We start from the raw sequence: 18,558 nt of genomic DNA on the forward strand, positions 1-18,558 counted from the left end.
CCTTCCCTCAGGACCCACGTGCTTTCCCTGAGCCATACGCAAAGCCACGTGCACACACCTTGACTTGCAAGGCTCTGTGTTCTCGGCAGAGCAGTGCTCACGGAGCCCTGGGACAGCCCCACAGCATTCATGACCTTGGTGAACTGGGCTTAGTTTTACAGACTGAGAACTGGCGGACGTGTGACTGAGTGACTTCACAGGATCATAGGACTGCAGGGGTAGAACCCCCTCTACTAAAGCAGATTCCCTGCAGTGAGTTCCCAAAACAGAACAGCTCTAGTCTGGGATGAGGGCAGGCTGCAAGGTTTCCAAGTAGCAGTTGCACTTGTGCAACATAGGTGTCTGTGCTGCACACAGGCATGGAGCTGGGCACAACCTGTGCTGACTTTGTGCATTTGTGCCTGTGTCACCACATTGGTACCAGCAGGAATCCAGGTTCAGGAGGAAAAACCTCTCACTTTCTCTGTTCCTTTTTGCTCTTGAAGGTTTCATAACCTCCTTACAGCCAGCGCTGGACAGCCCAAATTACAATAAATGGCTCCAGTCTTCTACTTTTGGCACATCACAACAGCTTCTCTTCTCTATGCAGAGACTTGTCACATTTGAGAAAATTATCCCAAACCAAAAAAGACATGAATTTAAGGTGAATTCATTAAACTCCACAAATCCCTGCACGGATAGTCTTACTCAGAATTACAGTGTTGTTACTTTGGTTCATATAAGCTCATTTTTGAAGTGAATTAAATCAAGCCAAATTAAGAACACTTTAATTAGTGCTGAGCTCTGTAGAGGAAAGCAGACTAGTTATTTCCCTTTTTTAGAATGGAGTTTTCTTTTAAACATAAAGGAAGATTGGACATGGCTGTAGCGAGTTCTTTGGCTAGAACTGATACCGGTACTAATCCCAGTTCTTCTATGTCAGTAACACTGGGCCTCAAAAGATCTTCTTTAATCATGCAGAGAGAAAAATTTCTGATGCACTTGAGAGAGAAATACTCATTCTGGATAAGCCAGAATTAACCTGCACATGGATAACTAAGCACTCTGAACAGCAAATTGCATTTTGACTGCATTACAGTTCAGCTTTTGTTAGAATTTAGAAATATTCAGATACATTTCTGTCTCAGATTTTATTTCCATTCTTCTCCTGGACAAAATCAAGTGACAACATCTGGCTCAGGGATGTGTGTATTATTTCTTTCTCTCTCTAAGTAAAATGTATTGTTCACAGGGGGATCGGAGATTTAGATTTTTGCTCAATCGTTTTTGGGCAGCTCCCCCTTGCAGCAACGTTTATTGGCTCGCTCTCCTTACAACTCAACATTACAGAAAGCTAAGCAAAAACAGGGCAGAAAGTTAGGCTTTGTTTGGAGTCTCTGCAGCAGAAGTGCCCAATTCAGCAACTCATGCCAAGGTAGAGACCCTGTGCTGCCATTCCTGCCGCTTGCAAACAAACAGCAGGTGAGCCACACGCATGCCCCAAGCCAGCAGAGCTGGAGGAGGCGTTCACAGCAAACCATGGGAGAACATGGGCTTCACTGAACATTTCCAGAGAAAGAACACCAGGAGTGAATTGAACTGCCCCCAGACCTCCCTCAAAGTGTTCACAAGAACAGTGAAAATAGCTAAACCTGTTTTCATTGTGGTGTTAAGCTACATGAGTTCACTACAGTTTTCCTTTAGAATATGCTTCAGTGTGTGGTGCCATATGCAACGTGTTCAAAGTTAGAAAAGGCAGAGTTAACTGCCTTTCATTCATCAGGATCTCAGTTGGCTGGCAGGCAAGTTTTGATAAAGAAACAACACAAAGACAGATAACGTCCCAAACCTCAGCAATGAATTAAACAGCAGAGAGGGTAAAGTCCCAGGTCTCTTGATAAGATTGCACACACCAGATAGTGAGCTTCCAAAAGCAGTTGCCCAGGCCCTGGCTGACTCATGCGGATGGTAATGGCACACACAACTTTTCGGTCTGGGCTGGTGGTTCAAAGCCAGCTCAGACCAAGAACAGTACAGTAATTACCCTCTCATGGATGGCGTACAGTGATAAATTAGTTGATGGCAGCAGCAGACAATTCCTAATGACTGACTTCTCATACCAGAAAATCACTGCCGTTGCCAATGATTGTTAGCTGTGTTGAGACTTAGCAGAAAAGCCAAGAGAAGGATGGGGCATTACAGCTGCCTGCTTTATCTTCTCTGTGCATGAATACGGAAGCTCAGAGAACAATGAAGCACCCTTCAAATGCTTGCTCTGCTAAAATGAAAACCTACTGGAAGCCACTGCAACTGCTACACATTCTGCTAGGGTGGTGGTTCTGAATGGGAAATGCCCCAGAGAGCATGGAGAAACAAGGCCCTTTTATTTACACAGCAGCTGTCTGAGTGGAAATGATCTTCAGATCACAGCTAACCCCTGAGTCAGCCAACCTTTTCTGTGCACACGCAGCTATGTAAGTCCTGCAATGTGATACCTTGAACAAGAGACCTTGTGAAGACCACTGGCCATTCCGTTGGAAAACAGGAGAGGTTTTAAATTCATTACTTTCAGGCCATTCCAGCAGTAACTCAGAAATAGCAATTAGTGCTTCTTTCTCTAAGGCCTCCCTGATTTGAACAGCACGAGGCTCTCCAGCCCTGCGAGGGAGCACCCAACCACTGTTGCAGGAAGCTAATCTGGAATACAAATCTCAGTCACACCTTATAACATACACATTTCCCAAGACAAAACACTTACCTGGTACAGAACTTCACAGCATTGACTGAAGGTATTTCAAACAATGGAGAAATTGATGGAATGAAAAAATCTCTTGTTCATTAGATATCACAAATATAAAACTGCATTTTAAAATATAAAAAAATGACTAGTCTGCCTGTAGGGCAAAATGGCCCAAGGGGCTGTTTCAGGAACAGCCGTCCCATAAAATACATTATAAATTCTAAAAGATTTCTTCTCAAATACATAGCAAAGACAAGCAGAAAACCAACTGCAGAAAGCCATCCAGTTAAATATTACTCACCCCACCAAATCCTCTGAAACGCTGCAGGACATCATTGTTGATGAAGCAGGACTGTGCGGGATCACGGAGGGCTTGGTCCAAGAGGTGGTTGATGAAGTAGATCCCTGGCTCGATGGTCAGCACCATGCCCTTCTCCAGGTTCCGGGCAGTGCGCAAGCTTCGGAGTCCTGGCAGGTCAATGCGTTCCACTCCCTGTAGAAGGAAGATCAGCTCAATGGACAGAAATAATGATGGTGGGTAACCTTTTATCAAGAGCCTCCTATGCTGGCTATTCTCTTGGACATCCAAAATAAAAGTTGTGGGGGACTAAAACTGTGCTACGCAATCATATCTTATCATTCCCTCACTTCACTTTCACATACAGTGATTACCAGGTTTCAACTCAACAACCAAACTGCTTTTGCACTGTAGAGGTTCTGGTCTCATGATGTGCTTGCTACTGTCACGCACTATCTTTGGAAAAGTACTGCGTTAGAAGACCAAGTAATTACTTGCTTTGCTAATTACAAAGTAATTTCTTTCTGTACCTTACCTTGAAAAGTATATTTTAAGCAACATGCAATTCGTGAAATGCACCCTCCATATCGTGGCTGAAACAGCTGAACTATGCAATAGAGAGCAGTTTCTCCAAGAAAATGCAAATGTTTGTTCTCACTGTATGTTATTAAAATTATACATTTATGATCTCGATTCAGGAGCAATGAGTCTGCACATGACCTCATAAAAGCAGCCCATTAAAAACTACACTTTTGTCAGATTGAGACTTTCAGGCAACGTAGTTTTTAATAATATCATTCAGCACCCAGTTAAAACAAGTCCAGACTAGCAAAACATTTTCTTCTTCCCCAAAGCTGGTAAAGTAAAATGATATATGAGGACATGCTTAGTCAAGGAATTAGAAACACTGCAAGGACTAGTTCAGGATATTAATTTTCTTCCCCCAAATGTGCCAACTATTGCAACATCTGAAAAAAATACATCTCAATCCCATTAGTTTTTTGAAAATCCTTTGCAACTGTAGCAAAATGTCATCAACAAATATGGTGACCAGTAAATAGTCCACAAGTCTGAAGCTCACAAACATGTACAAGTGCTGAACTCCACTCCTGGAAACTTCTTCAGATTAGCCAGGCAGAAGTCAATGGGTTTGCTAGACAAAGGCTGTATTTCTCTGGTCTCCAGGTAGCTTTCCCACATCCATCACCTGGCCATTTCAGCCATGAACTGGTCATGGCCATTTCCCCTGTTGGTAGGAGAGTGTCTCCTTCCAGAAGCACCAGCACAGCACCTGGAACCAGCGGGAGGGAACATCCCCTTGCTGGGAGGCTAAGAATGCTGCCCAGGCACTGCCCTGTGCTCCTGGCATGGCCACGCTCCCACGTTTCTTGCACGTCAAAGGCAGAAGTTCTGTGGGGACACAGGGGAGGCAGGGTCCTGAGTATCAGCCAGGCTTTAATCTCTCTGAATCACCCCTTCAAAGTGCATATAACCCCAAAGCACTGTTTGCTCTTGAGCTCCACTTTCAGAGAAATACCACTTGCAATAGCCACTCGGCAGCGTTTGTTTTGTTCTCACCGGTCGTCCAAGCAATTACGAGGTTTCTTTTTTCCCTTTGCAGAGCTTATTCTGTCCCAGTGCATGGCATCTCAGAGCAGCCAAGACTTCCAGAGCTCACTAGCTGGGATATCTGCATGTGCCTCCCTTTGAGAGATGCAGAATGTATGCAATCCTCAATGCCCTTGCAAGCCAGGCCCATGCAAATCAACAAACGCATTCTGATAATTTTCACTGTATATTTCATACATTTCATATGCTTGATCTGCACTTTGCTTATTACATTAAATTAAGAAAACATGATTTTGTTGTACTGAGGAAACGAGAATATTTGGTTATCAAGCACAGCACTTTGATTCGGTCTCTTATCATAAACCAAAGAGAATCAATGTATTTCTGAACTTGAAACAATCACTGTGCAGAAATGGAGCCATTTTTTTTTCTTGCTGCTGTCCCGTGGGGTTTGGCACCTCACACATTCATTGTAATGCATAAAGGAAATGAGGGCATCCAATCTTGTGGATTAATCTCTCCATGAGCTGTAAACAATTAGATTAGTGTCTGGACCTTTTGGTGTGTTGCCAACTATCTATCAGCTGCTTTACAACAAACAGCTCTTATTTGGCTTTTAAGTGTACTTCCCTTCAATTCTGTCTGTAAATGCCTTTTCTTAGGCAGTCAATCCAAGACAGATGCTAGAAAGATGAATGCACAGTCAGAAAAACAATGGCAAACATCCTCTGAAGGCAGCGCTGGCATGGCGTGTACATTTTTGACCTTTTCTTAAAACAAATGAGGCTTAACACCAGGTGCGGTACTCAAACCTAGATGCCTTCAGATACCTCCATGACTACTGACTGAAGCGATGTGCAGATGTGTCCATACGGCCCACGGGTCATCCTGCAGGAAGCCAACAGCACACTTAGTGCTTGTGAGCAGTGTCAGGGCAGCAGCATGGGCAGCCCCAGAGGAACAGGCTGCCTGGGCAGGCAGCAGCAGGGGAAGTACCCCCAAACCTGTTCACCCAAGAGCCCAAGAGATGGGTGGAGAGGGTGAGGAAGGGGAAGGGAGTGCAACATCCTTCTTCCAAGAACAGGACTGGATTAAAACATACACTGAGCTACTGCTGCAGCATCCCCTGTGACATCTAATGTTGGAGGCACTCACAAATATCTCAGTAGGTATAACTCCATCACGTCTGCTTTGGCAGCTTCCAAAACCAAGACATCCAAAGATTCGCTGAAGAACTGAGATCTATCTCTCCCCAAACTGAAGGTGACAGGTCTAGAACAAGGACATTGCCACTTGCTATCACATCAAACCTTGTGTTAGCAAAAGAGCTGGGAAGCCTCGCACTGCCATCTGTCACTATCAATCCTCTGTCATAAGTTGATTTTCTTCAGCGTAAGGAGGAAACGTCCCTTTATTTTGCAACTAGACAACCAATGCCTTGTTTCCAACAATAACCATGGTGTTATTTTGGATTTAGATGAAGAGTAAAGGCCTGAACACTGGGATAGCTGCAGGGAGGCGACCTGGCTCTACCACTGTTCTATCCTGGAAGCCTGGCTATGCATCAGAACCCTCTGACACTCAGTGCTGTATGCTTACATGCTCATAGCAGAGAAAATAATCTAGAAAATAGTAACATCTAGGCATCTAAAAAGAGACTTCCAGTGATATTTTGGGAAAACTACTTTTCAAAGAACTGTTTATTTTTCTGTATATTCCAACAACAAACTATATCCCAAACTGTTGTCTAAGAGTGATTTTATTTGGAGGTTCTGCTCATGTTTTAAAACTGAGACACTCCCACAGTAAGCACAGATGTATGACACTGTCATTTGTGACTGTACTCCTGCCAAGAACATCAGATTCCAATTAATGGTTCATGTAAGGTAACAAAAAACAGCATGTCTAGGCAATAAGGACTGTCAAGGGAACAAGAGAATTATTATGTAAACTGATTTCATTACTGTGTAAGCAAATAAAAGTTCAAATTAAGTTAAGTGCCGAGAAATATAAAATATAGATCTATTTTTGGAATAAAGAGGGAACCAGGAAATACACAAGTATGCCTGTCCCTCAGGAAAGTGGTTATGGAAGACCAGAAGTTGTAACATCCCCAGATGAATAACTGTTGGCTTTTAAGCAACTTGGTGGTTAATGGTGGTTTGTGTTGCTTCTTCCATGGGAGAACTGCAATGAGCACCATGCTGGGTCTGGACCCACAGACCCCAGCTACCAGGCAAAGTGGGACACTGGAAGCTCAAGGCCCTTTTTGGTGAGACTGACTGACTTCAGATTGGGTCAGGAGGAAAACACGTGCACAATGTCTCTGCTGGTTGGCCATTGCCTATGGAGCCAACACATCCTATGTGCACAGATGCTATCACCCTGCCCCCCAAAACCCAGGGCTGCAATGCTTGGTTGGCACCACCAGAAGCCTTCTATTGCCAGCTATAGCAGCAAAACATGTCTGCAGCACAGATCCCCACAGCTGCTCATAACTGCAAATATTGAACAGCACAGAACTATTTTCTGATGCTTTTTTCCAGTTAAATCATCACAGGACTTAGAGCTTGACAATTAGACTGTCTTATTTGGACCACATCTGAAACAGCTAAGTCCTAACCATTTCACCAACTTGAATTCAACCATGTATTCAGACTTGACAGAATACAGATCTTTTATTGAGATTATATAAAAAAATCAACGCTGAAGGAAAATCTCAGCTCTTTCACTCTTCCTTACTCTCCCATTGCATACACCCAACTTCTAATTAGCTCATTTTTTGTATTAAGAATGAAGCCCTATGTGGCTAGTAAAATAACAGTCCTGAATTCCATTTCATTTGTCTCCTGGTCCCTTCCCTCTCAGCCCTTGTTTCTCTAAATGAGTGCTGCTAATGAAGATTACTTTATGCAGCCTATCCTGCTTTTCCCCAGCAGCCTGAGCTGCCAATAGCCACCTGAAGGAACTGCTAGTCAGTCGTGCCTTTGAAATCTGCAGCAGGTTACACCAAAATGCACCCCAAGCATCACAAACCACTTGTGGCATTTGCAAGTCAAAGCTTCCACTTCTGCATGAGAATCAAATTACCAGCTGGAGTATGGGGACACAGCTCAAAGTTAATATTGGGGGAACGGAGGGCAAATTATATCAACTGGCTATTTTTATTTGGAATGTTTCTTGTTCTTTTGCTGGGTATTAACTGTGGTATCAGGTTTAAACTGCCTAATAAATTTCCTGCTACTGCAAGCAATGAGGAAGAATCACTTCTCATTTACTTGAGGTAACTCTGCCTGCCCTGAATTTTAATCCACGGCCGTAGCATCGTTCTGTGCATAACTTCACCTCTCACTTTTACTGCTTGATCCTCAGATGCCACCGAGCTCCATTGCCATCACAGTGGAAACAATGCAACATACATTTATTCTTTTTCTCTTAAAACCTAAGAGAATAATAGAAATAGAAAATCACCAAGTTGACAACTTCAACACACATCTGGAAGATGAGAATATTTAGACAGACAACTCATAGGAAATGAGATAAAGAATTGCTAAAGTCATCAGCAACACTTTTAGGATGAGACCAAACACAAGCACTGTTTTGGATAGGTTTTCTTATGACACACAGGCTACAGCCCTAATTGAAGGGCCTTTTACTTCCATGGACCTTTGGATACTTGGAATACTTGTATATTAAAAGAAACTGCATAGCAGAAATGCCTGAAATATGGCACTTCTTATACCTTACTTTTACTTTAGTTGAAACAAGAACTGTATTATCTTGGTTTTGTTCAAAACCATCAGCTCCATTGGTCTCTTCTACACCATCAGAAAGGTCTGGACAACAAATACTCAGATAAAAGCTCTCTTAGCACATAATATTTTGCAACAAACTTCAACAAGTAAAACACAGATAAGCAAGTATTTCCTTAATAAATAAAAGTCTAACCAAATTGAATGAAACCCTGTCCAAGCAACAAAAAAACCAAGCCTGCAAAACTTATTTTCTCAGAGGAAGAGGGATTCCTGTGGGATGACAGTAGGGTGTGCAGCACAGCACTGCACCTGAGCCTGTCCCCAGTAAGTCCTTGGTTTCCACAACACCGAGACTCCAGTATCAGTTCTGGTAGGGAAAAGCTGCTGGGAGCTGAGCACACCTTTTCTGAGTACATGCAAGATGTGATGAGAAGACCCATTAAGCCTTCTGGAGGGCTTTAAGATCCCATGGAAGAACCTTTTGCACTGCAGAACTGCTCTCTGGTGTTTTACCCCGTCACCAAGAAGCAGCTGGGTTCCCTGTGCTGCTCTGCACAGGAGTGCTGCAGAACTCAAAGCCTCTCTGGCTCAGTGTGTGCCCGTGCCCTGCTGCTCAGCAGCACACCCAGCCACAGGGCCTTGCTATGAAGGAGGAAAACAAACAGCCACAAGTGATTCAAGGGGAACCCACAAAGAAAAATATTTCTCAGATATTTTCTGAAGGTGTAGACAATCGATTACATGAGAAAAAAAAACAAACAAAAAAGCCTCTCACTGTAAGTGGTAAAAGGCCCTTCCTCTCTTTGCAAATTTACGTCCTACCATGCAGACTGCATCCCATTTGCAGGTCCTGGATACACAGTGCTCTGGCAAGGTGCTGCAGGGTTATGACCAAGGGAGGCACTTCACATCACTGGAGCTCTACATAACAACTTTAGGCTCTGTGGTAAGTGCACCTCATCTCCCGCTTCTTAAAGGTAAAAACATTAATGCATTATTTGCAATGCTAACTATGAAAGAACAAAATCTGCTTCAGTATAAAGCGGGATACATTAGGAAAATAATTTTTGCCAGAATGAGAAAGGAAACGAGGTTATTTTTGTGTTGTCCAGGTCTGGCGATCTAAATCCCCAGCTGGTGATCCAGGAGCAGGTAGAAAGCCTGGCTTGAGCCAGGCAGAGCCCACACACCTCTCCGAGCAGCAAGGGTGCTCCTGAGCATGCACAGGAACAGAGGGCACGGATCACTCCAGGATCAAACCAAACCACTAACCTGGATTTGCTGATGCATGACAGTAATGAAAGGATTGGCTTTTCATGAGAATAGAGAAGTGAATTAAAATTTTAAACTAAGGTAAATCTTATAATTTTAAAAGTCAAAACAAAATGAAACTCGTTATTCACAAGATGGTAAAATCACAGCGGTTATTAACCTAACTTAAATTAACTGCTTATTATTATAGAAAGTCATCAAATGTACTTAGCATTCTTCAGAGCCCTACAGTCAATTAATATAACATGAAATTGAATCAACTCAAGCATCTAGAGACACAAAACCTAGATTTAAATGAAAACTTCAGCCGCATCCTCCTCAGGGCCTGAAAATTTGAGATCACCTACTCCATTTTCTCAATTGCAACATGCACAAACCCTCATTTATATCCCATATCGTATTTACCCAGAAACAAATGAAAGTGTGGGAAAACCACCTCCATGATTAAATTTTACAGTGGAAGCTAAGCCCAGTGGGCTTTGCACCCTTTGAAGCTCGCTCTGCCTGACTGAGGGCCACATCTTCTGAAATGATTAGTACCACTGGGGCTGCATTGCCAGAGCTGCTCGCGTTGCAGTCAGACCCTTAAAAGAAGCAGATGGATTTTCAAAGTAGCATTCAGCGCTCCGCTTTCCCACCAGGAATACAACAGCTTGCTACAGGAGGCTGGATCCTCCAAGGAGCTCCTGACTGCTGAGCGCTTCTGAAAATCAGAACGTTTCCTTACTGGCTTCTATGGAGGACATAGATGGTCACATTCTTCTGAACATCCTGTCCTAAACACAGTCACTGAGCTCCATTTATGGCTGGCCAATGCTGATATCTCCTTATTATGGCAATAAAGGATAGGAAATGTTTGATTTTCTAATGTTCAAGAATATCCTTTACAGAAAATGTGCAAACTTTTCAGTGTTTGTTGAAGAGGAAGAAAGCACTCGTTCAATGCTGCATGTGAAAGCAGTTTACTGGAAAAGATGAAAACTCATTATTGCCAATTTTGAAAAAAAAAACCAAAAACCTTTGGCTACTAATGAATAACTAATCTAAGTTAACAATGTCTGGAAATAGTTTTTTTGGAGCACGCAAAACTTTGTGACGGATAAAAATTAGGAAATTAAAGCTTATTGTATTATTCCAAATGTAACTGTTTACACTTGAGGAAAAATAATGGAATAAGATCCACTTGGAAAAAGTTCTTATTTAAAAAAAAAAATCCTTTGTAATGCTCCCAGAAAATCCCTTGGCCAAAAGCAAATAACTTGCTTCTTAACCAGTAAGAAAAAGGAGCACGATAGTACAGGCACAGCATTCAATAAACACGGCTTTCTGAGACTCCTTGTCAAAATCTTCTTAGGTGGTAAATGTTTTAAATTCACCAAAAATCACCCAAATCTATTTGACATCTTCAAAATACATTTTCTCATGAAACACTGCAAAAGAACCCTGTGCTATTTAACACAGACATGTATCATATCAGTCAGCAGCACCCCATTGCTCACGTTGAGCTCTGTGGCTCTCACTGCTGCAGCACCGTGCTCCTACTGGAGCCTCGGGCTCAACAACTCCACCACCAATGCCTGCTGTGGGCTCTGCAACAGTGCAGCTCTGACATAGGCACCTCACCTTGGTCCAATGGCCCAGTGCAAGGAACCTCATGTTTTAGGCTGGCAGAAGAGATGGGTCTATCAGAGGTGGAATTAATGCTGCAATGGTAGTTTTATGGGGCTGTCCCTCTATAGAACCTCAAATTTGTTATTTTTCCAACTAAGATGATGCCACCCATCCATCCACACATATGTTTATACACAGATACAGGTCTTCAGCTATTTGCTTGAGTTCACATTCATGATTACCCCCTATTCAGGAAATTTGTTACCTACAGTTGCATGTTGAAAGTACATTAGCCACGTATATGTTCTTAATTCAACAACGTAGTATGTCTAGCAACCAAATGATTTTACCATTTGCAAGTACAAAGCTTCCAATCTGCATACAGCTCTGGTGGGTGTTTTTGTTGCTGTTGGGTTTTTTTTGTTTGGTATTTATACACACCTCCAAATATGAAAGTAGAGAGTGCAACCTCCTGTGAAAATTCAGTCCCTGAAGTCAGTTTTATCTATAAGAGGTAGCTCTTACAGAACTCTGGATAGATCATTCTTCTCTCCCTTAAATTACATAAAACATTTCCAAATAAAAAGCAAACATGGGGCATTTTACTCTCCCAGTTCTTCTCTCTAACTCCCACAATTTAGCTGTCTCTCTGCCCTATCAGCTCCTGAACACATGCTCAAGCTTCAGCAACTCCACCAAATTTAAACTGTACCCAAGAAGTTTTTGCTTCCTTTTTATGGTTCACTTAGGAGAATTATCTTCCCTAAGAAAGAAGTCTACTGATTCACCTTCATATTACATGACTGAAAATCCTTAGTCTCAAATAACCAAAATGTAATGCAGAAAATCCTTCTAAATCTTTCTGAAGCTACTGTGAACTTCTTCTCTGTATTCAAATGTTACATTCAATTTTTTTAAAGTGGGCTTCTTTGTTTTGCTTTGTTTTTTAACCTATTTCCGCTTTCAGACTGCAGTCACAAATAATCACGTTAACTCAATGACAAAGGTAACCATTTTGTGTTTTCTGCAGAAACTCTGAACACAAGAAATTGTGTTTTCACCTTCACAAAGACATTACGAACTTTTTATTCCTATCCCCATTCCAGGACAACATATCTATGTTGGTGCCTAAGTTAAAAGTGAGAGCAAAGTTCAAGAGACAAATATAATCCATCTGGTTTCCACATGCCACAGGATTTACCAGCCCATGTACAGTGGGCTCCCACAGCTGTCTCACATCTGGAACCGAGAAAGACTTCTCACTCCAGGTCTCATGTGGCTCAGACACTGCACAGCTCTTTGCAATGGTGTACCTACACCTGAGTGATGCACATCACAGAGGTGAACTGCTGAAGAACATCACAGAGCGCACAGAAATTGAACAGTTTAAGAATGCTCAGAGTGGCATCAGTTGACCACTCCCCACAAACAATGTACATTTTAATGAAATAAGAAGATTCCTCTTAAGCAAGCTGTATAAAGCACTGAGAAAATACAGCTGAGAGAAAAGCTGAGCAAACGCAGATGGTTAACCAACGAGGCTGTTGAGCACAGACAAACACTAACCTCTGGGTAGCCTCCAACGTCATGCACGTCGATTCCAAGTAGATGTCCAAGTCCGTGTGGCATAAATATTGCACCCAGATGAACCTTCACCATGTCGTCTACGTTGCCTTTCAGGATGCCAATTTTAGTCAGCTCCTCCAGATGGACTCGGTCAGCCAGACGGTGCATATCAGGCCAGGCGACCCCTGAGAGAGCAGAAACAGGCAGCTGAGTTAACTATTGCTACAAGTTTTTAGAGACAGCTTTCACAAGGCAGATACAACAGACGTGCCCTTTGTATAAAAAACAAAGGTGGAAAGAGCACGTTAGCACGGAGATATTTCAAACAAGGCAAAATTATCTTGGCATGCATGCAAAGCTCGGAAAACTACAGAGAAGAAACAGCAGCATCCTATAATCCAAGTCCACATGAAAAAGACTTAGACACTGCATCTAAGCATGTCTATAGAGATGCAGATTTATCAGTTTTTCAAAGGAGCATCAACTGCAAAAGACAGTCATTTAGAATGCAGACATAAAATACTACCACACCTATTGTATTCTATAGCAATCATACCCATTTAGGACATTTGAGAGGGACAGTGCTTTTGTATTGATGTGCAAGATTTAAAGCCCACATCTTTCTGGCAAAGACGCTCTCCAGAAATTAATGATTCCCTTGTGTTAACGAGCTGCGTAAAATACAAGCCCTGTAATACACATACTGCAACAGCGTTACAAAATACTGCTGGTTGATTGCAGACAGAGTGCCAGGATACATTAGATTTCTATCATTTTGGTATAGGATACAATTTTGTTTGACAAATTGCTGGGGGGAGGAGGGAGGAAAAAAGCAGTTCTTTTGTTAGTAACAGCACTGTCTTAATTAGTTCACCATGGCTTTGAGTCATCCAGAGCAGTTGCAGAGTCAAGACAACTAGGTCTAAGGTACGGTAAAAGAATATTTTCCTTGTTTAATTTTGGCAGGATTAAATAAATAAATAAACCAGCAATTTTTAAGGCCAAAGCCCCATCAAGTTCCATTGCTTTAATCCAGTTAAACATGTGGCTTTAAGGTCTTGTCAACATAAATGTCATATCAGAATCATATTAGCTCTCTTTGCTAACAGTACCGAGGCCTCAGAGGTTGAAATAAAATCATCCTATGGGAGGGCTTCAATAAAATCCAGTTGTCTTAAAGAGCTCTGATAGAAAGGTCACCAAGTGTTGAGCACACAGATGCTCCGTCCCACACCCCATACACACAGATCACATACACCTCAGGGGTCTGCACAGGTCTTTGCTTTAGTAAGAATAAATACACCTATAATCAGCTGTTCTTTGAACAGTGTTTGGTGTCATTATATTTGACAAGATTTTACACTTCCTCTTTTTTGAACACTGAGTGGATCTAAAGAAGTGAGAACTGCAATACAAAGTTATTTCACAGCTCTGTCACAATAGACTACATCCAATCTTCCACCTGATATAATTGATGTGTTACAACACATCATTCAGGTATTACTGACATCAGACTCCCTGTATTACTGAGTCACAGCTGTTTTCCGGGTTACTGGAAACAGGAATACAGAATTTCTGCATGTATCTGCCAGTTCAGCTTCCGTCACCTGCCATTGACACAGACTGCTTCAGAGGTCATCCTTAGTATTCTTTCTGGGCAAACAACACGCTCTTTTGAGAGCACTCTCATGACACCCCAGTTGAATATTACTGTAATACTAATGTACTATTTTCATCCCATGGCTGCAAAGCCACATACAATATCTGACCATGGTCAACTACTGAAGCCTCCCTCCCTTTTGGATATATACAAAGGTCAGAACTGTGGTGCCGTAAGACAAAGCACGACTGTATCCCAGATGCTCTGAATAAGTGTAAAACAAGGTGCCTGGGAGAAGAGCTGAAGATGAGTTGTCTGCTGCTTGCAGTAAGGCCTCCCCCCACAACTCTGCAGCACCATCTGTCTCAGTGCAAACCTACAGACTGCTTAGAGACATACGGCACCCTTTACTAAACTCAGAGAGATGCAACTAACAAGAGATGGAAGGATAGATGCAAACACCCAAAGCACACATTCACTTTTCCGCAGAAGTTTAACAGAACAGACCAATGATACAGACCAACTCCTTAACCGAAAAGGCTGCTGTGGCTGTAAGTCCCAAGTATCCCCGAATGAATCCAATACAGCTCATTCTTCCCACGCTCTCCACTGTTTTCTTTTTCCCTCACTGAGAAAAAGCACGATTTTCCTTCTTCCCCTGCAGCCCTGAATTATGCATCTGTTGTGGATTTTTCTTCATCTTATCTTTTCATTATAGACTGAGGACAGGAAAATACTCTGCTGCAAAATAAATGATGGAGCGGGATGGAAACCCTGCAGCTCTGGGCTCTCCCTTAGATTAAGGGCAGTGCTTTGAACAGAGCCCTGCAGAAGGACTCAGGACTGCTCCTCTCCCTCCCAGCTGGTGCCACCAGCTCTGCTGGATGCAGACAGCATTCAGAGCTCTCTGCAGTAGCACTGAGCACTGGAGAGGCACTGCCCAGAGGTGCCCTGCTGACTAGATCTGAGCTCCTTCAACAAGTCAGTGGCTCTTCAAGTAAGTGGGAGTTCAAGGATAATAAAGAAAACATGTTTTGATGCATGATATTTCCACTGTACTGTCTGACTTTGTGCTTCATTCTATCATGCCTTTGGTGTGCTGGCATTTTGCACTATTACTCCACTCTCCTCCAAACATGTGACCTGTAAGTACTGTACAACAGCCATACATACACACAGAGCAGCCTTTCTGCGCTCCAGTTAAACCAATGGTGCCATCCCAGTCTTGTTTGCAGTGAACAGATTCCTGGCATGTGAGGAATTAACTTTTGATAATTGAGTAGAAACAGATTTTTCACCCTTTATTTTTTAAAGAGAAGATTTGATAAGCAAAGAGGGTCAGAATGCCAAGTTTTCTTCAAACATTTTCTAGTACTCTTCTATCCTCAAAAACAATAAGAGAAACAATTACAGTAATTTATTCCCAGCACAAAGCTGAAGAAAGGAAGCCACCCTAACCAATAGAGAACTCTTCCTCAATACCTATCTTTAACCTGTTTTACAAAAGTTACTTGATATTTGCACACATCAGCTTTCAGGATTAGCCATGGTCTGGTGCAGAGCTCTGTCACCTGCTGCAAGCTGACATAGCAGAAAGCAAACATCATATTAACATTCTTGTAGCAAGATGAAATGGTTAAATACAACTAAAACCCAAAGACGCCTCAGCACTAGTGGAACTAACACCAGTTATGTGTCACTGCAACAGCTGATGGTGTTGCAACACCACTCTGCACTAGCCCCGCACCACCAATCACCCCAGAGGATGTTTTACTGTTTTATTATTCGGCGCTATTATTTTTAAGCTTTGAAGAAGTTTATCATAGTTGCAGATATGCTTTTGTGTAAGAAGGTTAGTAACGTTATTATCTTTAGGCCAATTTATAAACTAATTATACTTCACTGACAGATGAGGTTTAGAAAGGTAGATTGGAGGGTCCTTGGACTTTAGCTTGTACCAAAACGAGTCTGCACTCAGGAAAATCTGCTGATGAAGTGTCTGTTCCATCCTTCGTTCTCTGCCAAACGAGATACTGGGTATTACAGGTCACTGAACCAACAGTTGGCTCCCCAGGAAAGCTCGTTACCAGGGCTCGTTAGGCTGTGATTCGTTACTGGCTGCACAGCATATGCTTGGTCAGGAGAGCAGGGCAAAAGGCAGCTCCTCCAGCCCCACATGCAGCCCAAGGCCACGAGACCCTCTGGGTTACAAAGCGAACTACACAGCAGGGGTACCTCCAATAATGAAATGTGATACATTGTGGATTAATTATAACATTTAAACTACAGAGGTTATTAATTTTCTACTAATAGTATAACAGAACTCCACAGACTCGCGAGGTGCTGAGTTAAAAGAATAGCAAATTAAACCTGAATGTTATCCAATGTTCTTAGATATGAATGGGGGACAGTAAAGAGAAAGAGAAAGATAATGCATGTATTGTTCTGCTTCCCTGGAGCTATTTCCCCTCTAATTTTCTCTTTGCCAAAACCACTGAATTTCAGATAAAACACTGCGCTGCAGAACTGAGGAGGATCTACCCCGTAAGGACATCTTTGTGATCCTTCTACTGACTGGGAAGATCTTTGTTCCAAAAAAAAAAAAAAAAAGAGAGAAAGAAATGCTTCTAGAGAAACCAGCAATTAAAAGCATACCTATCTTCTTGTGAACATCCCCTAACTTTTAAATAGCAGAATAACAGGTCAGAGTTGACACATCGCACCACAAGCTGTTTGTCAGTTGCTGTTACCTCGCTGTTCTTTCCGTGATGATTTTCTAAAGTTTCATTGCAGGCTATTCCAGAACATAAAGTCGAAGCAGCATACAAAAGTAATTTAGAATCGCTGCGTGGTATTTAGCCACTTTGGTCGGAAAGTGCTCTGAAAAGGCCTAACAGGATTTTTTTGGCCGCTACTTAGGGTACTTTGTGGTTGTAATGTGACAATGATTAAACCACAAATGATTTAGCAGGGTTTTTTTGTTGTTGTAGGGTGGGCTGGTTTTTTTGGATGTTTTTTTGTTGTTGTTTTTTTGGTTTTTTTCTGCCAGCACAAATGTCACAATCTTGCTAAAAAAAAATAGCATGGCAAGGTTGTAGGAACTTCTCCCCAGATTGTGCTAAGGTTAAGTTACACTTATTTTTGAGAGTCCACAGACAAGGGCAAAAGGCCTGACGTCCCCTGGCAGTGCCACTGAAACACAGAACATGCAATCCCTGGCCAGCCAGCCACTGGGACAGCCCAACATCTGCCAACAAGCAATAACCATATCAGACATAAAACAATAGGTCCTTCAAAGATTGAATCAAGCCCAGCTGAAAAACTAAAGCATTGCTTTAATTATAAGATGATTATTTCTTCCCTTTTCACTTGAGTGCTAGAGAATAATTTGCTGCATTTCTGGTTTTCATGCTTTCATTACGGCACGCTAGATGGAATACCAAGCAGTTGCTCAGCTTTCCAGCCAGGTAAGGTGACTCTGGGTCAAAACTCCATACTCGAGGAATGACAGCATTTGGGCAACACTGAGGCTGATCACAGCTCCGTATGCTGTGCAGGGGACTGCTACCTGAGTGAGCCACAGCCAGCATTAAGCACCAGCTCTTCCAAAAACATCCCTCCAAGCATTAGGAGCTACCAGGAGGAACCAGAATCAACCCCACTGTCTACAACACAATGAGCCCTGTGTGAAAGGCCACAAAGCCTTGTGCTCTATGCTCATACCATAGAACTCCTTTTCAACCAGTATTCTTAAAAGTTTTAAGCAGTAAAACCCCTCCTGCTCATTTACAAAACCTGCATATGATGCTCTACAACACATCATAAGCAACATCCAGAACTTAAGCTATTTGAATAGATGCAGACATGAAACAAGAGAAGGGATTTTTTCCATGTCTGGAAAGACGCAATGTTTGGACTGAGCAGCACTATCAGATACTACGAATTCTTTGCATGTTCCTTCCACACAGAGGTATGCTGTGAAGAAGAGGAAAAAGGCTGGGGGACGGAGGGAAGTGCTCAGAGGGAACGATTATGGTGAGGAAACTTATCAATCTTCGAAGCTTTAAAAGACTGTTTAGATAAGATTTAGGGCAAACAGAATAATCCCCGTCCAGCAGGTTTGCACTCTGACAGCTACAGCTGATACAGTGTCAAGATAGAGCGACTC

At 42.4% G+C, this 18,558-nt stretch overlaps 1 protein-coding gene across 3 annotated transcripts in view; it reads right to left on the reverse strand.

The window, feature by feature from the left end:
* The window catches only part of PEPD (peptidase D), a 112,217-nt gene that overhangs the window by 4,477 nt on the left and 89,182 nt on the right, over positions 1 to 18,558 (reverse strand). For all 3 annotated transcript variants that reach the window (XM_015873939.2, XM_015873941.1, XM_015873940.1), the window contains exons 13-14: positions 12,791 to 12,975; positions 3,021 to 3,212 (exon numbers count right to left, since the gene is read on the reverse strand). In XM_015873939.2, the coding sequence (XP_015729425.1) occupies positions 3,021 to 3,212; positions 12,791 to 12,975 (377 nt within the window). The remainder of the gene's footprint in view (positions 1 to 3,020; positions 3,213 to 12,790; positions 12,976 to 18,558) is intronic.

The sequence above is a fragment of the Coturnix japonica genome, chromosome 11 (assembly GCF_001577835.2).
Source record: "Coturnix japonica isolate 7356 chromosome 11, Coturnix japonica 2.1, whole genome shotgun sequence".
Classification (NCBI taxonomy): Eukaryota; Metazoa; Chordata; class Aves; order Galliformes; family Phasianidae; genus Coturnix; species Coturnix japonica.